This window comes from Caretta caretta, chromosome 9 (assembly GCF_965140235.1).
Source record: "Caretta caretta isolate rCarCar2 chromosome 9, rCarCar1.hap1, whole genome shotgun sequence".
In the NCBI taxonomy this organism is placed as follows: Eukaryota; Metazoa; Chordata; order Testudines; family Cheloniidae; genus Caretta; species Caretta caretta.
In genome coordinates, this window is record NC_134214.1 from 55,471,788 (window position 1) to 55,497,854 (window position 26,067).

The 26,067-nt window shown below is 45.4% G+C and overlaps 1 protein-coding gene across 10 annotated transcripts in view; it reads right to left on the reverse strand.

Annotated features, from left to right (window-relative positions):
* Positions 1 to 206: 206 nt before the first annotated feature.
* Positions 207 to 26,067, reverse strand: part of SEPTIN2 (septin 2) — a 54,189-nt gene continuing 28,328 nt past the window's right edge. For 7 of the 10 annotated variants that reach the window (XM_075132326.1, XM_075132323.1, XM_075132322.1 and 4 more), the window contains 3 exons: positions 17,600 to 17,657; positions 12,248 to 12,360; positions 207 to 4,111 (listed from right to left, as the gene is read on the reverse strand). In XM_075132326.1, the coding sequence (XP_074988427.1) occupies positions 12,256 to 12,360; positions 17,600 to 17,657 (163 nt within the window). In that variant the 3' untranslated portion in view covers positions 207 to 4,111; positions 12,248 to 12,255. Of the gene's footprint in view, positions 4,112 to 7,995; positions 8,614 to 9,184; positions 9,765 to 12,247; positions 12,361 to 17,599; positions 17,658 to 17,940; positions 21,058 to 26,067 lie in introns of those variants that run through there. The other 3 variants (XM_075132325.1, XM_075132324.1, XR_012669928.1) reach the window with 2 other exon arrangements.

Below are 26,067 nucleotides of genomic sequence, written 5' to 3' on the forward strand. Positions count from 1 at the left end.
GGATTACCTGCATGAAGAGTATACTGTCAGTGCTGTGCAGGTTTTATTTAATTCCCATATTTCTGTGCAGCTCTATCAATATATCACCCTTCACTTACATGAGTCCAACAAACTGGACTGTGAAGAAGAAATTAGAACACCAACCCCATCATGCTACTTAATGATTCCTGGTTAGACTATACAAGGAATTCAATAAAGACCCACTGTATATTTTGATATTTTTATTAATATAGTCTTGGCTAATGACAATACAGAATCTGAATACAGAAATTTAAGATGTTTGTATACAAAGAAATAACCCTTTTAATAGCCAAATATAAAGCACTGCAAGTGTACCAGTACTCTGACTCCTGAAATAACTGTAAAATTACTTCTAGTAAAGAAAATAAAACCATTGTGGCCAGCTCAGTGGGCCAGTGATAATGCTTGACTCTAAAGTCTCAATTCCTCCAGTCTGGGTTAGCTTCAGGTAAAAAAAAAAAAAAAAAAAAAAAAAAAAAAGAGGTTTGAGAAAGAATGGCTTATTTTTTATGTTTCCCATCAAGTCATTACGTAAGTGAATGGCAGTTGCAATCAGGAGCATCAAAAGCCAAGTGCAGAAGAGAAGAGCTCCTCAGAGCTGTCGGGCACACAGGACTTTTCCACCAAAGGAGTGTATGTGTGGAAGCAATTAGCAACCATATAAATTCCATTCATTAAGATAGCAAATCGCAAGAATTTACACTTCCGTTGGAAAAAAGTGAGAACATTTCCTCACTAGAATCAGTAATTTAAAACTCACTCAATAACTAACCATAATGCTCTACTAAAGCTAGCTGTTCAATGAATGCATATTACCCCCCAAACCCCAAGATCTCTCATAAGTAAGGCTAAGATTTTGTTACGGTTATTTTTAGTAAAAGTCAGACAAGTCAGAGGCAATAAAAAGTTCAGAGCCCATGACCTGTCTGTGACTTTACTAAAAATAACGGGGGTCAGGGTTAAGTTGTGGGGGAGGAATGGAGTCAGGAGAGGGGGTAGACAGACAGGAAGAACCACGGCAGGTGAAAGCTCTGGTTCCAGTGGCTGCAATGGGGGCACAGCACGGGGGGCATGCAGCCCCCGCTCCAGAGCTGGCCACAGCTGTGGGACAGAGGTGCACGGCCCTGGCTGCAGCCCTGGGAAGCTGTGAGGGGGGCACACGGCCCCCACTGCAGCTGCCGGGCAAGGGCACACAGCCCCAGCTGCAGAATGGTCCCAACTGCAGCCGCAGCAGAAGCCATGGGGCAGGGGTGCAGCGGCAGGGGGCACAGTCATGGCGGGGCACACAGACCCCACTCCGGAGTTGGCCACAGCTGTGGGACAGGGGTGCGCAGCTGCAGCCTCTGCCAACCTATGGCCACAGTGCGGGGAGAGGGACGGCTCACGGTCCTGGAACGCCACAAGGGGGGTGCACGGCTCCCTCTGCAGCCCCCAACATAGGGCTGGGGCACACAGCCCCAGCTGCAGAATGGTCCCTGCTGCAGCCCCTGGCCGAAGCCACAGGGCTGGGATGCAGCGGGGGAGAGCAGCCACGAGGAGTGCACAGCTCCTGGACAGGGGCTAACAGCCTGGCTCCAGCCCCCCACACCCTCCAAGCCACAGGGCAGGGGCTGCAGGGTACTGGTTCCAGCCATCCAGCCCCAGTTGCAGAGCAGGGGCACAGTCCTGCCTCCATCCCTGGCTTCAGCTGCTGAAGTCACAGAGATCTGGTTAAGTCACGGAATTTGTGACTGCCGTGACCTCCATGACCAAATTGTAGTTTTACTCAGACAATTCCACAGGTAGAGCTCAACCTGTGCTATCTGCACTAACTGCATAGTATATTTTTATTCCAAAACAGAAGTTGGCTTAAGTAAGGACTACAGGAAGGGAGCGGTTCCTCAACAAAGGTTATCCACAGGGTTAAATATGTACTTGTCACTTGTAAAATATTATACACACATATTATATGTATAAAATAAAAAAAGCTTTCATAGATTTTTTCCTAATACTGGTTATAAATACTATTGCAGTTTAGATGACAGTATTGACTGCAGATGAAATTCACTGAAATGTTATGCAACAGGTTTTCCTTGCAAAATGGACAGCACTTCAAAATGTGCTATGTCCAATGTATGTAACATGACAGTAAGAATTCTATTGTAACTGAGACCATTTGAGAACCCTAAGAGAGCACAGAGGTGCTCAGCTGCACTATTTGAACAAAAAACACCGGGGGGGTGGTATTTTAAAGTAGTTATTCTAATGACTTCACTGAAGGTTAATATTATTTCTGATCCATTTATGGTCACTTCTTCAGTAAACCAGTCTGCTCAATATATTGAAAGATTTAATTAACATGGCTTGACATTTTTCTCTGGCAATACTGAAATGCCTTATTACTATCTTTTCTCTATGGAAAAGGCAAAATTTAAACATTTACATTTCTTTCCCTACTAATTTTGTATTCATCCATTTAGCAAGAAAGGACTCATTACTCCTGTGTTTCTGACAAAGCACAAATCAGTAAGGCTGCTACTTAGATGAGTAGGAAGATGAGCAGCTCTATGAAATGACAGCTGCTCTAGAGGCAGCACAGGAGTTCAACACAGAGGCTATTGTGGTGGGTTTTGCTTTGGATAGTAAAGAGATACTCAGAATATAAAGCAATTTATAAACTGCAGCAATTTTAAGGTAGATCAAAATCTGATCTGCTCAGTAGCAGGACTCCTTTAAATTAGTAATTTAGTGACCATTAAAGCAACAATTTGTGGAATTTAACTGCAGGATTAGGTTATGTTATTCCACATCTCTGATATCAATGTAGAAGAGGATGAACAAGGGCACTGCTGTGCAGGAGATCAGAAAGATCTCAGCATTTTGTGATGGTGCCACTTGTATTATCTCTTTGGCACTGGTGGGTTGTAAACACCACTGGTAACTAATTTTGCAGTTGCACATCATGTTATGAAATCTGACTGTTGGCTCTGGAGGGGTAAGTAGACAAGAGGAGTCATTCAGCAAGCAGTATCACTATGTCAGCAACTGGGCCTGTGCTGTAATGGCTATATCATACCCTGCCATAAGCAAAAAACATAACATAACTAGATTGAAAGGTGTAGTACAAGCCTAACTCAGGCAAAAAGCATCCCTTACTACCACCTTAATATCTAATGAAAGTAACTTGAAAGTTCTTCCCCTATTACATTAGGAAAACTATTTTTTGGAAAGCATCTGAAATGAAGGCAGATTTCTCTTTTCCAACCCCCCCCTTGTGTACCAATATCAGCATTATTCTGGTTTACTTTTGCTGCAGAGGCACCACTGGAACACACTACTACTTTGTGCTGCCCTACAGCAAATTGCTTTTAAGAAGTTCCCTTCAATAAACTGGAGGATTTTAATTAATGAAACAGAATCCAGAAGATATTTCCCTCAAGATAAAACGTAAATGCAATAAACATTTGCTCCCTAAACTACAGTGTCCCCTTTGACAAGGAATTCGCTCTTATCTCCTCTTTCCTAGTTAAGACAAAGCATACCTCTTTTATAATTAGACACTTGTGATGCCAAGGCAATGGCTATTCAGCACTGGACAAGAAATGAGGAATGGCCAGGAGTCTCACAGGCACACATTTAAACAAAGAAATAGGAAAGAGAATAACTTAACTTGGCATTGGACTCCCTAAGTAGTCAAATATTACACCACTGGACAACCTATAGCAACGGTCACGTCTTTCTAGGTGTAATAAGTAGTATGAATAATGGTGCTACTGAGCTATGCAAATAGATTGACCACTGCTAAGTCAGGTTAGGAAAGGCTCAGTATCATCCATTTTGCATTCCTAATATACTGGATTACATAAAATGAGCTCAATAAAATACTAAATTACTAAACTAAAACTTATCACAATCTCTATATAATGAATAAAATACAGACTGAATACAATCTGTTACAAAGTACATATTACAAATGTTACCATGCATTTGTACATAACATACTAACATGACCTCCAAGTCAAAGGCAAAGTGAAAGACATCCTTCCCAGTGAGAGACACCATTGCATCCCAACACTGGAATGGTTTCTTCTTAATCTGCATATGAAGTCATCTGCAAAGAAGGCAGAAATATGGAAAGTTAACTGTTAGCTGTTTTGTAACTATACTTTGTATTTAAGAAACTGAACTGTGGTGTGTGTATCCATTACTCAGTGCTAACAGTCAAAGATCATCTTCGATATTCCACATGTGGATCTATTAAGGTGCAGTCTACATGATGTCTAAGATTCCTTCCATCAGCCTCACCAGAACACACTTTGCCAGACACACCAACCACCCCCTCTGAATTCTGGAGCATGAGACACTGCCTGTGGGGATAAGGCAAGTTTGTTTTTTCTAATGGTTCATAAACACAACAAAGACTAGCATTAAGATTTAAAACCTTAGATCCAGGCAATGTTGGAAAAATGAATTTCCTTTATGCCTAACAATGTTGGGACATCACTATTTAAATGCATTGTGTGACATCCAATGGGGGAAGTTTGATAATGTGACAGACTTTCTATCTCAAAACTGAGGACATAACCTTTTCGTCCCTACTCCCCCAAATCCCTACAGTTCCTAAAGCAGTGTCTCAAATGGTGACCCAGGGAGAATTTTCTGGGTGTAGGCAGAGAGCAGGTTAGTCACATAGTGCTGGATCTGTTTCCAGGTGCTAAACTGAATTCAAAGCATACTAAACATTTCCCAAGTAAGCACTTAATGTGGTCACCACAGGGCTCTTATTTGATCACCACTGGGAAGGGAGGTAGACCATGTGATTGGAAGGGGAGGAGGATGCATGGTCTACACTATGAAAGTCTGAAGACCCCTTTTCTATGGCATTCTGGAACACTATACAAATTGTTACACACCAACACAAGACAGAGTAGTGACTCCCAAATTCAGAAGAAGATACACTGAAAATAACTGAACATAAAAAAAAGTGTTAACACAAAGCTATGGTTCCATACCTAAGAACCCATAACTAAGGAAATGTGAAATTTAAGGCTGAATGTATAACCTTAACCTTGCTCACTTGCACAAAGCCTAATCATGTGATATTTCTGAAATGCCATTTTTTCCTACAAGAACTTAGTGACTGTACTTAAGTTTCCTCCACTGGGAAAGATAATCATTTATAGGAATAGTTCCCTATAAAAATATGCTTTGTATTTATATAGGGTGTGTGCAGTTAAACTGGGAAATAGTAATAGAGCCAGTAGAAATGTTTGGGTACATTTAACAGAATATGTGCAAAAAGTGTGAGATGTGCACAGTAAAACATACTATGAATTAGGGATGTAAATATTTAATAAGTTAACCATTTAAACGATTAAAATTATATTGTTTAACTAATTAAAGTGAAAAGGGACCTGGGCCACTCTGGCTGGTGGTTAATGGTTAGGCTGGGTTAACCGGTAAGACTAATGCTTACTGTTTAATGTTTCACATCCCTACTATGAATGTTCTCTAGAGGTTTCTCAAACATTTGAAGTAAGGCCCATACCCTGAGATATTATCTTGTAGACCACCTTCCCTTCTGTTCATGATCATGCAGACCACCTCAGAGAACAGAGCACCATTTTTTCATTCCCCCCCCCCACGAGAAGAATACACCCATGACAGCCAACCAAATAACCGAGCAGAATGGGAACCAGGACACTGCCCCAGTGTTTTAACACCCTTTCTGAAGGGGACAAAAACCTGTATTCTGGTGCATCTCTAGATTAAATAATTTCTAAAGGGAGAGGGATGATAGATTTGATCACTTCAAGTCCCAGATTCAAGAGCTCTATATCTGTTCTAGATACAGACAACTGCTTTCAGGATAAAAGAGCCCTGAGGCAGCCAAACTTCTGTGACACAACATGTCACCCACCATGCCTCCCTTTCTCAAGGGAGCAGCTACCACCCTCATCAGCATCATGAAGATAAAGCTGATGTCCATATGATTGAGAGGGCCCAGTACTACAGATGGAGAGCCTCCAAACAATCCCCATTCAATTTTCAGATGCTAATTAGCAATAGACCTGTGCAATCAAGTATCATGAATTGTCAAAATCAGATGCTGTCCTGAATCAACTACTAGAATTAACCACATCTATTTTAATATTCATGGATTTGGATATTCATACTACCCCCATCACTGAGACTGCATTAAAGCAAGGACATGAAGTTTTGTTCCCGCATCTCCATTTTTCAGTCAAATAATTGTTTTTAATGTTATTGTAGAATGGATACCTCAAAGTGAGCTGTAACATTTTCCTCCAACCTATGCTGGCAGCAAGTTACATAGCCATGGGGCACTTGCCAAGAAAGTGTGGTCTCCTGCACTCATGAGTCTCAATCTTGAGGCTGGTAATCCAACTTTCCAGTAGAAAGAGGTTTTGAGTTCTATCCTTGAGGGGGCCATTCTGTTTTTCGCAAAGCCACCCCCTTTGTTGATTTTAATTCCCTGTAAGTCATCTCGTCAGTCACCCCTCCCTCCGTCAGGGCAACGGCAGACAATCGTTCCGCGCCTTTTTTCTGTGCAGACACCATAGCACGGCAAGCATGGAGCCCGCTCAGATCACTCTGGCAATTAGGAGCACATTAAACACCACATGCATTATCCAGCAGTATATGTGGCACCAGAACCTGGCAAAGCAAAACTGGGCGAGTAGGCGATGTCAGCGTGGTGACGAGAGTGATGAGGACATGGACACAGACTTCTCTCAAAGCACGGGCCCTGGCAATGTGGGCATCATGGTGCTAATGGGGCAGGTTCATGTGGTGGAACGCCGATTCTGGGCTTGGGAAACAAGCACAGACTGGTGGGACCACATAGTGTTGCGGGTCTGGGACGATTCCCAGTGGCTGCGAAACTTTTGCATGCATAAGGGCACTTTCATGGAACTTTGTGACTTGCCTTCCCCTGCCCTGAGGCGCAAGAATACCAAGATGAGAGCAGCCCTCACAGTTCAGAAGCGAGTGACAACAGCCCTGTGGAAGCTTGCAATGCCAGACAGCTACCAGTCAGTCGGAAATCAATTTGGAGTGGGCAAATCTACTGTGATGCAAGTAGCCAACGCAATCAAAGATCTGCTGATAAAGGGTAGTGACCCTGGGAAATGTGCAGGTCATAGTGCATGGCTTTACTGCAATGGGGTTCCCTAACTGTGGTGGGGCCTTAGACGGAACCCATATCCCTATCTTGGGACCGGAGCAACAAGCCGGCGAGTACATAAACCGCAAGGGGTACTTTTCAACAGTGCTGCAAGCACTGGTGGATCACAAGGGATGTTTCACCAACATCAACGTGGGATGGCCGGGAAAGGTACATGACGCTCGCATCTTCAGGAACTCTGGTCTGTTTCAAAAGCTGCAGCAAGGGACTTTCTTCCCAGACCAGAAAATAACCATTGGGGATGTTGAAATGCCTATATGTATCCTTGGGGACCCAGCCTACCCCTTAATGCCATGGCTCATGAAGCCATACACAGGCGCCCTGGACAGAAGTCAGGAGCTGTTCAACCACAGGCTGAGCAAGTGCAGAATGGTGGTAGAATGTGCATTTGGACGTTTAAAGGCGCGCTGGCGCAGTTTACTGACTTGGTTAGACCTCAGCGAAACCAATATTCCCACTATTATTACCACTTGCTGTGCGCTCCACAATATCTGTGAGAGTAAGGGGGAGACGTTTGTGGCGGGGTGGGAGGTTGAGGCTAATCGCCTTGCTGCTGGTTACGCACAGCCAGACACCAGGGCGGTTAGAAGAGCACAGGAGGGTGCGGTGCGCATCAGAGAAGTTTTGAAAACCAGTTTCATGACCTGCCAGGCTACAGTGTGAAAGTTCTGTTTGTTTCTCCTTGATGAAAACCCTCGCTCCTTGGTTCACTGTACTTCCCTGTAAGCTAACCATCCTCCCCTCCTCCCTTCGATCACCACTTGCAGAGGCAATAAAGTCACTGTTGCTTCACATTCATGCATTCTTTATTAATTCATCACACGAATAGGGGGATAACTGCCAAGGTAGCCCAGGAGGGGTGGGGGAGGAGGGAAGGACAAGGCCACACAGCACTTTAAAAGTTTAAAACTTTAAAACTTATTGAATGCCAGCCTTCTGTTGCTTGGGCAATCCTCTGGGGTGGAGTGGCTGGGTGGCCGGAGGCCCCCCCACCGCATTCTTGGGTGTCTGGGTGAGGAGGCTATGGAACTTGGGGAGGAGGGCGGTTGGTTACACAGGGGCTGTAGCGGCGGTCTGTGCTCCTGCTGCCTTTCCTGCAGCTCAACCATATACTGGAGCATATTAGTTTGATCCTCCAGCAGCCTCACCATTGAATCCTGCCTCCTCTCAGACTGCTGCCACCTTTCAGCTTCAGCCCTCTCTTCAGCCTGCTACCTCTCCTTCCGGTCATTTTGTGCTTTCCTGCACTCTGACATGGTCTGCCTCCACGCATTCCTCTGTGCTCTGTCGGTGTGGGAGGACAGCATGAGCTCAGAACATTTCATCACGAGTGTGTTTTTTCTGCCTTCTAATCTTCGCTAGCCTCTGGGAAGGAGAAGATCCTGTGATCCTTGAAACACATGCAGCTGGTGGAGAAAAAAAGGGACAGTGGTATTTAAAAAGACATTTTATAGAACAATGGGTACACTCTTTCATGGTAAACCTTGCTGTTAATATTACATACATAGCACATGTGCTTTCGTTCCAAGGTCGCATTTTGCCTCCCCCAAGCGCGTGGCTAGCCCCTACACCCTCCCCATGGCTAACAGCGGGGAACATTTCTGTTCAGCCACAGGCAAACAGCCCAGCAGGAACAGGCACCTCTGAATGCCCCTTTAAGAAAAGGACCCTATTTCAACCCGGTGACCATGAATGATATCACTCTCCTGAGGATAACAGAGATAAAGAATGGATGTTGTTCGAATGCCAGCAAACATACACTGCAATGCTTCGTTTTACAATGATTCCTGAGTACATGCTACTGGCCTGGAGTGGTAAAGTGTCCTACCATGGTGGACGGAATAAGGCTGCCCTTCCCAGAAACCTTTTGCAAAGGCTTTGGGAGTACATCCGGGAGAGCCGCGAATGCCAGGGCACATTAATCATTAAACATGCTTGCTTTTAAACCACGTGTACTATTTTAAAAGGTACACTCACCAGAGGTCCCTTCTCTGCCTGGCGGCTCCGGGAGGCAGCCTTGGGTGGGTTCGGGGGGTACTGGCTCCAGGTCCAGGGTGAAAAACAGTTCCTGGCTGCTGGGAAAACTGGTTTCTCCGCTTGCTTGCTGTGAGCTATCTTCCTCGTCCCCAAAACTTGCTTCTGTTTTGCCTCCATCTCTATTGAAGGAGTCAAACAACACGGCTGGGGTAGTGGTGGCTGAACCCCCTAAAATGGCATGCAGCTCATCATAGAAGCAGCACGTTTTGGGCTCTGACCCGGAGCGGCTGTTTGCCTCTCTGGTTTTCTGGTAGGCTTGCCTCAGCTCCTTAAGTTTCACGCGGCACTGCTTCAGGTCCCTGTTATGGCCTCTGTCCTTCATGCTCTGGGAGATTTTGACAAATGTTTTGGCGTTTTGAAAACTGGAACGGAGTTCTGATAGCACGGATTCCTCTCCCCATACAGCGATCAGATTCCGTACCTCCCGTTCGGTCCATGCTGGAGGTCTTTTGCGATTCTGGGACTCCATCATGGTTACCTCTGCTGATGAGCTCTGCATGGTCACCTGCAGCTTGCCACGCTGGCCAAACAGGAAATTGAAATTCAAAAGTTTGCGGGCCTTTTCCCGTCTACCTGGCAAGTGCATCTGAGTTGAGAGTGCTGTCCAGAGTGGTCACAATGGAGCACTCTGGGATAGCTCCTGGAGGCCAATACCGTCTAATTGTGTCCACAGGACCCCAAATTCGACCCAGCAAGGCCGATTTCAGCACTAATCCCCTTGTCGGGGGTGGAGTAAGGAAATTGATTTTAAGAGCCCTCAAAGTCGAAAAAAAGGGCTTCATCGTGTGGACAGGTACAGGGTTAAATCGATTTAACGCTGCTAAATTCGACCTCAACTCCTAGTGTAGACCAGGGCCAAAAGACAGAAGGTACAAAGGACTGGAGACTTGAAGGATGTGGCAAGAAAAATGGGACTTTAGACCAAATATATGGTTGTAAAATGATAATCTTGGACAAGTTTCAGAGTAACAGCTGTGTTAGTCTGTATTTGCAAAAAGAAAAGGAGTACTTGTGGCACCTTAGAGACTAACCAATTTATTTGAGCATAAGCTTTCGTGAGCTACAGCTCACTTCATCGGATACATACTGTGGAAAGTGTAGAAGATCTTTTTATATACACACAAAGCATGAAAAAAAATACCTCCTCCCACCCCACTCTCCTGCTGGTAATAGCTTATCTAAAGTGATCACTTTCCTTACAATGTGTATGATAATCAAGGTGGGTCATTTCCAGCACAAATCCAGGGTTTAACAGGAACGTCGGTGGGGGGGGGGGGGGTAGGAAAAAACAAGGGGAAATAGGTTACCTTGCATAATGACTTAGCCACTCCCAGTCTCTATTGAAGCCTAAGTTAATTGTATCAAATTTGCAAATGAATTCCAATTCAACAGTTTCTCGCTGGAGTCTGGATTTGAAGTTTTTTTGTTGTAATATCACAACTTTCATGTCTGTAATCGCATGACCAGAGAGATTGAAGTGTTCTTCAACTGGTTTATGAACGTTATAATTCTTGACATCTGATTTGTGTCCATTTATTCTTTTACGTAGAGACTGTCCAGTTTGACCAATGTACATGGCAGAGGAGCATTGCTGGCACATGATGGCATATATCACATTGGTGGATGTGCAGGTGAACGAGCCTCTGATAGCGTGGCTGATGTTATTAGGCCCTGTGATAGTGTCCCTTGAATAGATATGTGGGCACAGTTGGCAACGGGCTTTGTTGCAAGGATAGGTTCCTGGGTTAGTGGTTCTGTTGTGTGGTATGTGGTTGCTGGTGAGACAAGCTTACTTAGCAATTGATAAACAAGTTAGATGGTAATTAATGCTCCTAGGCATTTAAAACAACAGTTAGGTGAGGGAGGAAACAGAAGTCATGATTAGAGAGGGGAAATGCCTCTACATGGAATTTTTTCAGCTTGCAACAACTGAGAAAGATCAGATCTGAGGCCATTGTAAGGCCTATTGTTTTATATGGATGTGAGAGACACGGGCACTTACTAAGAAGGAAGAAAGACAGCTTATAAATACCTTCAAAAATACAGGGTTGAGATGAAGTTTTTGGCTAGTAAGGCCAAAAGAAGATATAACAGGGAATTGCAGGAGGTCTATGGAGAAGCAAGTATAATAGTAGTGAAACCCTGAGGACTCCAATGGGCAGGACATGTAATTAGGATGACGGAAGACAGACCAACTAAGCATCTCTTGTAAGGACATAGTTGTGGTGTCTGACCAAAGAGAAGATGGAGGAAAAAAATTTAAGTGCTCTTAATGTGAATTACCATCAATGGGAAAAAAATATGCACTTGACAGAAAGATGTCGGGAAGAACAGCCTGGCCAAGGATTTCAAAGGTCTACACAGTCAGGGAGGAAGAGGAGGAGGAGGAGATGTGTATTAAATAATTATTTATCCATAAAAATTCTTACTTGTCCTAAGAAAGCAGAAGAATGGGTTAGACAAAGTAGACAAAGTTTGAATGAATATTTTCAGATAGCTATTTAAAATACATACTAAAATGCATTGCTTTAAGTTCACTGTCACCATTCTTTAATTGTCTTTAGTAATTGTCAGAACTGAACTAAGCCAGATTGTCAGAACTGTTCGCCAGATGGAAGCTATCCCCACTATTAGAACAGGAGCACATGACCGTGTTCTCAAGACAAAGCTCAAAACAGAAATTAAGAACTGAATACAGTTCTCTACGTTTTTCTGGAAATTGAAAGTTACATTTGAAAAAATGAAATCAAGTTTTCATAATACCTTTTTCAATCAGAGCATCAATACTCAATTAAGTAAGATTAAATATGCTTATTCGGTCCTCAAGGTACTGAGTCACTTCGCTTTAAAAAACACTTGTGTGAATATTTAAAAATGTAACATGAAATGGACTGAACCTCTTAAACAATCTCAGGTCAACTGATTGACTTTCCAATGCCTTGAAACATCTACTATGGACAATTTATTTTTCTTATTGCAATTATAATCAAATGAAGGTCTTACCAAAGAATTTAAACATGGTGTCCAGGAACTGCACTGCTGTCTCCCTCACCACCTTGCATCTGCATTTGCATCTGAGCCTGCATCCTTGCAATCATCTCTTGCATGCGACGAAGCTGAAAAAGACAAATAGTACAGAAAAAGCCCTTTAGCCCTCTCTCCTAAGCAAGTGGTTCTTCACTGCCACAACGGATTGGTTCCTATTCAATGACAACTAATTTTGATCTTCACTAATACTTTTTTGATGGTTAGTTGTAACATTAAAAAAATATTGCTTTTCTTCACTCACAAAAATATGTAAGTAATTTACTGATCAAAACAACAGGCATCACTTTTGATATTTGGCACCAGTTTCCAAAGTATGTCTCAGCAGAAGCTTCTACTTCCTCTATTTCCTTTTGGTGTTATTTTCTTAGTTACAGCAATACATTAAAATGGATTGTGTGTGGTGGTGTTGAAGAGCTGAATTAAACTACAGTATTTACAGTCACTAAAGTTATTAGTAAAGCCCCAGTCTGCAAGCTGACTTATGTCCCCTCCACCCATTCCTTGATCCTTGACAGAAAGAGGCAATACTTGAAGCATTCCAGCTAGTGAAATAATTCAGACAACTTCTTCTGTGGCAGACAGGGATTGCTGCCAGGAACCCAGTAGTGCTGGTAATCCATCTATCCAGACAAACATATAGGATATTAAAACTAAGAAAAACTTAGATTGGGGTTCTACAAATACAATTCAATAATCCTAAAATGTTTGAGTCTTTAAATGCACAAGTCAGGAAACAACTGTTGAGATTAACCCAACCATATTGCATATATGTAGTCTTCTTAAGTTCTATTTAGGCTATTGAATGATGCTCTTGATAGACTTAAAATAATGGAGCCAATATTGCTCTAGGAACTTTGGTTTTATTATGCCCTTGCTTTTGTGCATTTAAGTTTTCACCCTTATTGCTGCATTAATACGTTTCTGCAATTTATTTTTTTAATGAAGTTAGCATAATGACCCCAACAACCTTACTCCATCCCAGCCACTCCCCACATTGACAAGCCTGCCACCCCTGTTAACTACAGTCCTCCTCAAGAGATCATCCCCACTCCAGTGACAAGAGCACCAGTGGAAGGCAGGAGGTTCAGAAGGGGTCTTGTCCTTGTTAAAAGGACACAGAGAAAGGTTTCTGCAATTGTGGGGAGCAAGATGTTTTTCCTGCTGTGAAGGACTACAAGCTCATCTCTAGAATCATAGAATATCAGGGTTGGAAGGGACCTCAGGAGGTCATCTAGTCCAGGGGTCGGCAACCTTTCAAAAGTGGTGTGCCGAGTCTTCATTTATTCACCTTAATTTAAGGTTTTGCGTGCCAGTAATACATTTTAACTTTTTTAGAAGGTCTCTCTATAAGTCTATATATTATATAACTAAACTATTGTTGTATGTAAAGTAAACAAGGTTTTCAAAATGTTTAAGAAGCTTCATTTAAAATTAAATTAAAATGCTGATCTTATGCTGCTGGCCCGCTCAGCCCGCCGTCAGCCTGGGATTCCGTTCACCTAGGCCAGCAGCAGGCTGAATGGGGCCTGCGGCCGGGATCCCGGCTGGCAAGGGGCCAGCAGCCAGAACCCCAGACTGGCTGCCAGTCTGGGGTTCCATCCGCTGGCTCCTGTCAGCCAGGATCCCAGCTGCTGGCCCCACTCAGCCTGCTGCCGGTTTGGGATCCTGGCCCTGCCCACAGAGTGGGTACCTACGTTCTCCCTGGTTCTAGCCCATTCTCCTCCTCTCTCTCTGCACTGAGCTGAGGGTGGGAGTGCACTGACCGTAGGGCTGGGGGTGAAGGAGCAGGCTGGGGGTTGGGGTGTAGGGTCTGGCCAGGAGCTAGAATGAGGGAGGGGACTCAGGGTTGGGGCAGGAGGTTTGGGTGTGGAGTGCTTACCAGTGCAGCTCCCATTTGGTGTGAGGGGCACAGGCGGGAATGTGTGTGTGCGGGTGTGTGTGTGCAGGAGCACCCATTTGGTGCTCAGGGTGGGGGTGGGAATGTCAGGGGCCCAGGAGTCATGGCAGGAGGCTGGGGTGTGTGGGGGGTGCTGGAGTCAGAGCTGGGTGTGTGTCAGGGGGTGTAGGGATCAGGGTAGAGGGCTGGGTGTGCTTCCAGCCCCCTGCCCAGAGCAGATCATGGCAGGGCGCTGGAGGGGATATGCCCCGATTCCACCATCCCTTCCCCAAGGCCCTGTCTCCACCTCTTCTCTGCCTCCTCCCTGGAGCAGAGAGTGCTCTGCGACTCCGCTTCTCCCCCTCCCTCGCAAGGGCCATCAGTTGATTGGCAGCAGGGAGGGAGAGGAGGAGAGGCAGGAACACAGCACACTAGGGAAGAGGCTGGGGAGGGGGGAGCTTGCCTGCCCTGCAGCAGCAGCCAGCAGGACCAAGCTTCTTCACCCTGCCCCCGTGGGGGGGAAGGGGGGGGCACAGAGAAGAGCAGGCCAAGGTGGGCAGGATTTTTAATGGCACGCTGCTGCCTGCTTGGATCCTGGCCTGGGTTTGGCAGCTGGCTGAGTGGGGCTGGTGGCTGGGACCCAGCAGGCAGCAGCATGCCATTAAGGGGAAAAATAAAAAAAAAAAAAAAAAAAGGGCTCATGTGCCGTCTTTGGCATACGTGCCATAGGTTGCCGACCCCTGATCTAGTCCAACCCCCTGCTCAAAGTAGGGCCTAATCCCCAACTAAATCATCCCAGCCAGGACGTTGTCAAGCCTGACATAAAAACCTCAAAGGAAGGAGATTCCACCACCTCCCTAGGTAACCCATTCCAGAGCTTTACCACCCTTCTAGTGAAAAGGTTTTTCCTAATATCCAACCTAAACCTCCCCCACTGCAACTTGAGACCATTATTCCTTGTTCTATCATCTGGTACCACTGAGAACAGTCTAGATCAGGGATAGGCAAACTTTTTGGCCAGAGGGCCACATCAGGGCGCAAAACTGTATGGAGGGCTGGGTAGTGAAGGCTGTGCCCCCCCAAACAGCCTGGCTCCTGCCCCCCCTCCCACTTCCTGCCCCTCTCAGAACCTCCGACCCATACACCCCCTCTCTCCCGCTCCTTGTCCCCTGACCACCACCTCCCACCCCTAACTGCCCCCCCCGGGACCCCACCCCCATTCAACACCCCCTACTCCCTGTCACCTGACTGCCCCCGCCATCCACACCCCCACCCTCTGACAGGCCCCCAGGGACCCAGCATGTTATCCAACCCTCCCCCCCACCCCCAGATTGCCCTGACCCCTATCCACACCCCTGCCTCCTGACTCCCACACACTATCAACCCCCTTTTCCCTGCCCCAGAAGCTACACTCCATCCAACCACCCCCTGCTCTGTTCCCTGACTGCCCCCTGGGACCCCCTGGCACTTATCCAACCTCCCCCTGCCACCACCCCCTTACCATGCCGCTCAGAGCAACAGGAGTCTGCAGCCCCGTTGCCTGGACAGAGCAAGCCGCACTGCCCGCGTGGCAGTGTCACTACAGGGGAGGAGGAACAGTGAGGGAGGTGCCGGGGGCCAACCTCCCTGGCCAGGAGCTCAAGGGCCAGCCAGGATGGTCCTGCAGGCCAGATGTGGCCCGCAGGCCGGAGTTTGCCTGCCTCTGGCCTAGTTCCATCCTCTTAGGAACCCTCTTTCAGGTAGTTGAAAGCAGCTATCAAATCCCCCCTCATTCTTCTCTTCTGCAGACTAAACAATCCCAGTTCCCTCAGCCTCTCCTCATAAATCATGTGCTCCAGTCCCCTAATCATTTTTGTTGCCCTTCGCTGGACTCTTCCCAATTTTTTCACATCCTTCTTGTAGTGTGGGGCCCAAAACTGGACACAGTACTCCAGACGAGGCCTCACCAATGTTGAACAGAGGGGAATGATCACGTCCCTCGATCTGCTGACAATCCTCCTACTTATACATCCCAAAATGCTGTTAGCCTTCTTGGCAATGAGGGCACACTGTTTACTCATATTGAACTTCTTGTCCACCGTAACCCCTAGGTCCTTTTCTGCAGAACTGCTGCCTAGCCCCTCGGTCCCTAGTCTGTAGCAGTGCATGGGATTCTTCTTTCCTAAGTGCAGGACTCTGCACTTGAACTTCATCAGATTAGTGGGGGGGAGTTAGTAATGAAAGGAAGTTATTTGACTGATTATCAGAGTGCATGTTCAAATGCAAATTCTAATTGCAGTATGCAATCTCCTTTTGCTTGTAATGCTGTTCACACTTGTCAACGCTGAGTAACAACTATATGCTAAGTGTGAAATTAAACTCACATGGAAAGGTGCCCTATTAAAGTGCTGAAATTCTATAATTACAAGACAAGCTTCTCCCCACTGCCCTGATATGTGGATAATCCTGGCTTAGCAGAACTGTATCAGAGGCAAGAAGATAATTCAGTGTCAACTGTCCATTCAATAACCTGGTGCCTCAGAATGCTCTGAAGGTGCAGACGGATGTCAGTTGTAGCAGGGATTTTGTAATATGGTCACATCTGCTCACTATAAATTGGAGTGAGCCCAGGCTCATTTCACAAAGGACTTAAAACAACCAGCAGATGGCAAACTACTTTCTGATCCAAAACAGATATGAGCCGGCAGCCAGGAGATTAAAGGTTCCCAAGGTACAGTCACTACCAGCAGGAGTGAGTTTGTGTGTGTGGTTTTTGGAGGGAGGTGAGGGGGTGAGAGAACCTGGATTTGTGCAGGAAATGGTCCACCTTGATTATCATACACATTGTGAAGAGAGTGGTCACTTTGGATGGGCTATTACCAGCAGGAGAGTGAGTGTGAGTGGGGGGGGGGGGGGGGGGGCGGCGGAGGGTGAGAAAACCTGGATTTGTGCTGGAAATGGCCCAACTTGATGATCACTTTAGATAAGTTATTACCAGTGGGGTGGGAGGAGCTATTGTTTCATGATCTCTGTGTGTATATAATGTCTGCTGCAGTTTCCACGGTATGCATCCGATGAAGTGAGCTGTAGCTCATGAAAGCTCATGCTCAAATAAACTGGTTAGTCTCTAAGGTGCCACAAGTACTCCTTTTCTTTTCATTACCTTGAGCTATCCAGTCCCCTCCAAGTTGGAATTTTGAAAAAAAAAAATCAGCTTTGGAATTACCAGAGCAAGCAAGCAAGCAGTTGTGACCATTCTTAAGAGAGAAAGTTTTCATACTCCTGTCACTCACTACTGAAATTGTTTTAACTGTTAAAAAACAAAAACAAAACCTAAAAAAACTTCTGCACTGAGACCACAATGCAATATTTAGCCCCAAAGAAAATAATTAAGGAATGAAAAGTGGGCATTTTTGCAATACAAAGCTTGTCTATAAGGAAAGCAGTCTTACTTCAGCTTCTTTTTCCAGCAAAATCTGATCTTTATTCACTTCCTCATCTTCAACTTTCCTAAGATTAAAACAAAGAGGCATAAACATTCATCAACGTGTGTGCCTTCTGGTTCATTTACTTAAAGTGGCAGTTTTATATCTGTCCATAGGTAAGGCTAAGATTATGTCACTAAGGTCTTGGAAGTCACGGATTTCATGACTTCCAGAGACCCCTATGACATTTTCTGCTTCAGCCCCAGGCTACCAGGGGAGCCCTCCCCTCCTTCCACAGCAGGGCTTAGGCTCTCATCCCACATTAGTCTCATTTTGTCAGTAAAAAAAAACAAAACAAAGTCAAGGTCTTCCGTGAATTTTTGTTTATTGCCTGTGACCAGTCCCTGACTTTTACTAAAAATAACTGACAAAAATCTTAATCTTATGACTACGCAACCGAGAGTCTCATTCTGAACCAGACTTGCATTCTTCTCTCTCACATGCAGTTTCTTTAAATACACACAGGATTTAGGCACTTTCCTCACATCAACTGAAAAACATTTTTCATAAGAATGAACCTTTTTCAGAGCAAGTACACCGCTTTTCCCCCCCATCCACCTCCCAAAAATAGAAAAAGAAAAACGAACAAAGGAGCTTAACACAGGCACAAGTGAGGAATGCAGAAGGTTACTTGCTGTGAATTAAGACAGCTGTCATCCTTGATCTATATGCAAGACTCAGTACTATTTTTGAACAGTGTTTAAGTGCAGTAATTGATACAATAAAGTTGTGTCCATGCAGGTATTTGATTACCACAACAGAGGTATGCTAATATCAAACAAAATTTGTTCACCAGCACCTAAACACAATTTACTAGAGATGCTACAAGTACTCCAGTGTTCTCCTCTGTCCTTCACAAGTTCAACCACCTTATTTTCTAAAACCATGTCAGAGTAGCACAGGTAGACCCATCTCAGAAGAGGTGCTAAGGTTCATATATTGACATGACTGAAGCAAAGCAGAAATTTAAGATGAACAAACTATGAGCATGAGTTCAGAAGTGACATGTTAAAATAACTGGGCATCAGTTTTGGGTTTTCCTAGAGGCCCACTAGGATCTGTGTCAGGAATTTGGCTGCCCCTGCAGCTAGAACTGTTTCCTATAAGATCAGAGACATGAAATAGAACTAGCATATGCCACAGGTTTGATCAACCATATGAAAAGCCATACATTACTATCAAGATTTAAGACCAAGCAAAATGTCTTCTCAAAGTACCAAGTGCAAACCTAGAGCTTTTTCAGAAGAAAGAGATCCTTCACAATTCCTCATGGCTTCTAAATACCTTGCCATTTAATTCAGAGCTGAATTTCATGTAGCATATCACTGCCATTCCAATAACCTGGGAATTTTATTTGCATTTACCATTGACTCAGTGGGACCAACACCTTAATTCCTTTACTCTGCTATATATTCCATACATAATTCAACTTGCTCAATAAGTGGGTGCATTTAGCAATGTATCTGGTAAGACCTGTTACAAAACACGTGCACGCCTGATTAAGTGACTTAAATAGGATATAAACCCTAGATATTTTATATGGTGCTCACTGATATACATATCTGAAAGCCTCCCAAAATGAGGGCAGAGCAGCATTCTTCCCTTTCTCCACCTATGGGGCAGTTTGAGAGACACAACAGAATACAGGTTTTTTAAAAGTGCGTATACATCTGTTTGGAGATCTTACTGGGAAAAAGCAAGCTCCAAGCAAATCAGTCTAAGATCAGTTTTGCAGTCATGTGTAGAGGGGTAAGCGGAAGTGGTACAAAGAGCAATATATATTGTTAACACAGCATCAAATGCTAACAACCACTAAAAAGTACGCTTATCACCTATGTAGGCTACAGAAGAGTGATGATGCTGTCAACAATCAGCCTGGCTTCAGGAGCCAATAGCACTTGCAAAGAAGGTTTAAATTTTAACTACTGTGTAAGTAATCCAATGCAAGTTACAAGGGCCACTTCAACTTGAAATTTAGCCAATGTCAAGGTGTTAGAAGTAGTTTCAAGTACTACACATGCCCAAGTTTCCCTGCCGTTTTTTTCCTCCTCTCCCCACTGCAGCGTGAAAGACCCATACAAATTAAAAAATGTTTATTAAAGCTAATGTTAAAAAAAATTATATAGTACACAGGTTAAGAAAAGAATGTCTGTACATCTCGGTATAATGCTTAGATTATCCACAATACATAGTTTGTTTTAAAAAAAGTCATAAGATACATATAGTGCATAATTTGCAATAACCCAAATTAAGGTGAATAAATTTAACAATACAGTTTAGATTTAGAATCCGAATACTCTGGTACATCACTCATGAAAAGTGTTTGAGAGTTGGTTGCAGAAAGCAAATATAGGAATGAGTGTAGACTGAACCTCAGAAATTGAGCATTTAGGGTAGATTGTCCATTTGGAAAATACAACCCATGAGGAAAGTATTTCAGTTACTTTCCCCACTGCACTTCTCATTGGCACTCCAGCTCATCCCTTCTGGTATTGCCGATGTCTGGTGATGTGTTCTATGCAGATGTCCCTCAACCACCTGATGGCATCTGACACCATGAGTTGCCACATCAGCAGAGTGTAGCACTGACCAATTCCACATTCTCTCACTTGCTCATTACTGGGGTCCCATATGCCCAGGGCTCCGACGATCAGCGTGTCTGTCTGAATCTGGTAACCCTTAGCTCTCAAGGCGTCGCCCAGAGGGGCGTATTTCTCCATCTTTTGAGTTCTGGTGTTGCGGAAGGCTGGGGTCCTGCTCTCCAAGGGCACTGAGATGTCCACCATGATGATCTTCTTCCAGTCCTCACTGGTGATGACTACGTCAGGTCGCAGTTGGCTGTCGGTTCCGGGGATGGTGGAGTTCACGGCAACCTTCTCTACGGGTGGTGGGATGGCTCTGACCAGGCGATCTTGTATGGTGGTGTGTTGCAGCTGCCAGGCTCTGGAATGGGGCTTTCAGCTACACAGGACATGGGGTAGCGTCTCATTGGCATAGCTGCACTTCCTGCATTGCTCGTCCTGATTCCCATGAAGGACGGCTCCATTCAATGGGATGCAGTTGAGCCAGGCCCTGTGGATGAACCTCCAGTCGGCAAATTGGATGAAGCTGCCCCCGGGGAGGAAGTGGTTGCTGGCTTCCCACTTGCATGTCACCTCGAATGCCTTGCCCTGGTCCGCCTTCCATTCAGGTTTTCCATGTATTGCCAGCAGATGGCATCCTTCGAGAGCTAGAACCATGCTGGAGAGGACCCTGGAGCGATGCTAGTGTGGCACAAGGACTCCCAGCTCCTGGTATTCCTCACACCTCATCCAGCAGCAGCTGATACACTTCTCTAGCTGTTGCGTAGTGTTGCGGGCATGAGTCCAGAGCGAAGTATGCATATCTAACCATACATTAAGTTTCAGAGTAGCAGCCATGTTAGTCTGTATTCGCAAAAAGAAAAGGAGGACTTGTGGCACCTTAGAGACCAACACATTTATTTGAGCATAAGCTTTCGTGAGCTACAGCTCACTTCATTCGGAATGCATCCGATGAAGTGAGCTGTAGCTCACGAAAGCTTATGCTCAAATAAATGTGTTGGTCTCTAAGGTGCCACAAGTATGCCATACATTAAGTGTTTACTTTATGCACCTGACAACAAACTGATGTTGACTAAAAAGATAGTAATTTGACACCCAACACTTCATAATACTCAAAGTAAGATACAACCCCTAAACTTATAACTAGATAGGAGACAAAAACATCTTTAGTGTAATCTAAACAAAACATATTGACTATCCTCATCAATCTGTCAGAGTATCTTGGTGTACACTACCTATTTCCTGTTTTCAAGATTATGAGGCAGAAAGCTCAGTTTTAATTCTACTTTTAATCTCCATGAGATTCTGAGCAACACACAATCCCAGTTAGACCAGTTCTATATTAAAGCTATATATAGACATCAAGCTCTTGAAACACTTGCTAGATAACAGGAATCCAGTTCAACCAAAATCCCTTTAAAGACTAGAGAGGGGTTCCAATTTCAAAAAACAAGGTGGCTGAAAACAGATTAATAGCTTGCTGGTTTGCCTGGAGAAAGAACTGAACTACTATCATAGAGGGGTTGGAACCCATTTCTATTCTGACCCATTAGGTTCTCTCTCCAGTCTTAACAGCAGGGAAAATCCACTGCTGGTTGTGAAAGATTGTCAGCCCTGTTAGTGTGTGATCATGTAACCCTCTAGTGGCTGAAATGTACAAAAGCAGTTTTCAACTTTTTTAAGCCAAGACATACCTGATTAATTTCTACCTGAAACTCAGATCTCCCCCAACTCAAAACAAACATGTTCTCTCCACAGGTACCGTTGCGGAGAGTGGACCAGATGATATGTCTGGGGCGAGAAAGCAGAAGGAGACTCTGCTGGTTGGAAGGCATGAGATGCTATGTCCTGAGGTTGGGAGTTCCACGACCACCACTCCCAAGAGGAGAAGGCGGGTGGTGGTGGTCGGGGACTCTCTCCTCCGGGGGACTGAGTCATCTATCTGCTGCCCTGACCGGGAAAACTGAGAAGTTTGCTGCTTGCCAGGGGCTAAGATTCGTGATGTGACGGAGAGACTGCCGAGACTCATCAAGCCCTCGGATCGCTACCCCTTCCTGCTTCTCCACGTGGGCACCAATGATACTGCCAAGAATGACCTTGAGCGGATCACTGCGGACTATGTGGCTCTAGGAAGAAGGATAAAGGAGTTGGAGGCGCAAGTGGTGTTCTCGTCCATCCTCCCCGTGGAAGGAAAAGGCCTAGGTAGGGAGCGTCGAATCGTGGAAGTCAACGAATGGCTACGCAGGTGGTGTCGGAGAGAAGGCTTTGGATTCTTCGACCATGGGATGGTGTTCCAAGAAGGAGGAGTGCTAGGCAGAGACGGGCTCCACTTAACGAAGAGAGGGAAGAGCATCTTCGCAAGCAGGCTGGCTAACCTAGTGAGGAGGGCTTTAAACTAGGTTCACTGGGGGAAGGAGACCAAAGCCCTGAGGTAAGTGGGAAAGCGGGATACCGGGAGGAAGCACAGGCAGGAATGTCTGTGAGGGGAGGGCTCCTGCCTCATACTGGGAATGAGGGGCGATCAACAGGTTATCTCAAGTGCTTATATACAAATGCACAAAGCCTTGGAAACAAGCAGGGAGAATTGGAGGTCCTGGTGATGTCAAGAAACTATGACGTGATTGGAATAACAGAGACTTGGTGGGATAACTCACATGACTGGAGTACTGTCATGGATGGTTATAAACTGTTCAAGAAGGACAGGCAGGGCAGAAAAGGTGGGGGAGTAGCACTGTATGTAAGGGAGCAGTATGACTGCTCAGAGCTCCGGTACGAAACTGTAGAAAAACCTGAGTGTCTCTGGATTAAGTTTAGAAGTGTGTGCAACAAGAGTGATGTAGTGGTGGGAGTCTGCTATAGACCACCGGACCAGGGGGATGAGGCTTTCTTCCGGCAGCTCACGGAAGCTACTAGATCGCATGCCCTGATTCTCATGGGTGACTTTAATTTTCCTGATATCTGCTGGGAGAGCAATACAGCGGTGCATAGACAATCCAGGAAGTTTTTGGAAAGCGTAGGGGACAATTTCCTGGCGCAAGTGCTAGAGGAGCCAACTAGGGGGGGCGCTTTTCTTGACCTGCTGCTCACAAACCGGGTAGAATTAGTGGGGGAAGCAAAAGTGGATGGGAATCTCGGAGGCAGTGACCATGAGTTGGTTGAGTTCAGGATCCTGACACAGGGAAGAAAGGTAAGCAGCACGATACGGACCCTGGACTTCAGGAAAGCAGACTTCGACTCCCTCAGGGAACGGATGGCCAGGATCCCCTGGGGGACTAACTTGAAGGGGAAAGGAGTCCAGGAGAGCTGGCTGTATTTCAAGGAATCCCTGTTGAGGTTACAGGGACAAACCATCCCGATGAGTCGAAAGAATAGTAAATATGGCAGGCGACCAGCTTGGCTTAATGGTGAAATCTTAGCGGATCTTAAACATAAAAAAGAAGCTTACAAGAAGTGGAAGGTTGGACATATGACCAGGGAAGAGTACAAAAATATTGCTCGGGCATGTAGGAATGTTATCAGGAGGGCCAAATCGCACCTGGAGCTGCAGCTAGCAAGAGATGTCAAGAGTAACAAGAAGGGTTTCTTCAGGTATGTTGGCAACAAGAAGAAAGCCAAGGAATGTGTGGGCCCCTTACTGAATGAGGGAGGCAAACTAGTGACAGAGGATGTGGAAAAAGCTAATGTACTCCATGCTTTTTTTGCCTCTGTTTTCACTAACAAGGTCAGCTCCCAGACTGCTGCGCTGGGCATCACAAAATGGGGAAGAGATGGCCAGCCCTCTGTGGAGATAGAGGTGGTTAGGGACTATTTAGAAAAGCTGGACGTGCACAAGTCCATAGGGCCGGACGAGTTGCATCCGAGAGTGCTGAAGGAATTGGCGGCTGTGATTGCAGAGCCATTGGCCATTATCTTTGAAAACTCGTGGCGAACCGGGGAAGTCCCGGATGACTGGAAAAAGGCTAATGTAGTGCCAATCTTTAAAAAAGGGAAGGAGGAGGATCCTGGGAACTACAGGCCAGTCAGCCTCACCAGGCCAGTCAGCAGGTCCTCAAAGAATCAATCCTGAAGCACTTGCATGAGAGGAAAGTGATCAGGAACAGCCAGCATGGATTCACCAAGGGAAGGTCATGCCTGACTAATCTAATCGCCTTTTATGATGAGATTACTGGTTCTGTGGATGAAGGGAAAGCAGTGGATGTATTGTTTCTTGACTTTAGCAAAGCTTTTGACACGGTCTCCCACAGTATTCTTGTCAGCAAGTTAAGGAAGTATGGGCTGGATGAATGCACTACAAGGTGGGTAGAAAGCTGGCTAGATTGTCGGGCTCAACGGGTAGTGATAAATGGCTCCATATCTAGTTGGCAGCCGGTATCAAGTGGAGTACCCCAAGGGTCGGTCCTGGGGCCGGTTTTGTTCAATATCTTCATAAATGATCTGGAGGATGGTGTGGATTGCACTCTCAGCAAATTTGCGGATGATACTAAACTGGGAGGAGTGGTAGATACGCTGGAGGGGAGGGATAGGATACAGAAAGACCTAGACAAATTGGAGGATTGGGCCAAAAGAAATCTGATGAGGTTCAATAAGGTTAAGTGCAGGGTCCTGCACTTAGGACGGAAGAACCCAATGCACAGCTACAGACTAGGGACCGAATGGCTAGGCAGCAGTTCTGCGGAAAAGGACCTAGGGGTGACAGTGGACGAGAAGCTGGATATGAGTCAGCAGTGTGCCCTTGTTGCCAAGAAGGCCAATGGCATTTTGGGATGTATAAGTAGGGGCATAGCGAGCAGATCGAGGGACGTGATCGTTCCCCTCTATTCGACATTGGTGAGGCCTCATCTGGAGTACTGTGTCCAGTTTTGGGCCCCACACTTCAAGAAGGATGTGGATAAATTGGAGAGAGTCCAGCGAAGGGCAACAAAAATGATTAGGGGACTGGAACACATGAGTTATGAGGAGAGGCTGAGGGAGCTGGGATTGTTTAGCCTGCAGAAGAGAAGAATGAGGGGGGATTTGATAGCTGCTTTCAACTACCTGAAAGGGGGTTCCAAAGAGGATGGCTCTAGACTGTTCTCAATGGTAGCAGATGACAGAACGAGGAGTAATGGTCTCAAGTTGCAGTGGGGGAGGTTTAGATTGGATATTAGGAAAAACTTTTTCACTAAGAGGGTGGTGAAACACTGGAATGCGTTACCTAGGGAGGTGGTAGAATCTCCTTCCTTAGAGGTTTTTAAGGTCAGGCTTGACAAAGCCCTGGCTGGGATGATTTAACTGGGAATTGGTCCTGCTTTGAGCAGGGGGTTGGACTAGATGACCTTCTGGGGTCCCTTCCAACCCTGATATTCTATGATTCTATGAATTTTTAATCAAAATGAGAGCAGTCCCTGTCCCCTTCACTCCTGCTGTGAAGGATCTAGCTCTGATTCTCTAACCCTCTAACCTGCCAGAGAAAAGGGAACTAGCATATTTAAAGTAGGCATCATCTGTCAACTACTCTGCAATATAGGAAAACCATGCAGTTTGCAGGAGGTAAGATAAAGTGCTTGTAATGGAACCTCAGGTTTACCTTGTGTTTTTAAAGAAAAAAAAACACCTGCCCATACAGTAGAATCTGGTGAGAACATTAAATTCCTTTTCAAAGTAGACTGCCAAGACTGATTTCTAACCCTGGAGGCACTTTCAAGAATATAATATCTTTTGCCTCCATCTCACAGTATTACCACCACCCTATCCCCTTTCTTTGAGAATGGTAGGGAGAATTTAAAAGAACATAAGGGAAAGAGGGAGAGAACAGAACTCATTCTCTTTTTCCCATTCCTCCCTCTCAGGAAACTACCATGGAAACCCTTTCAG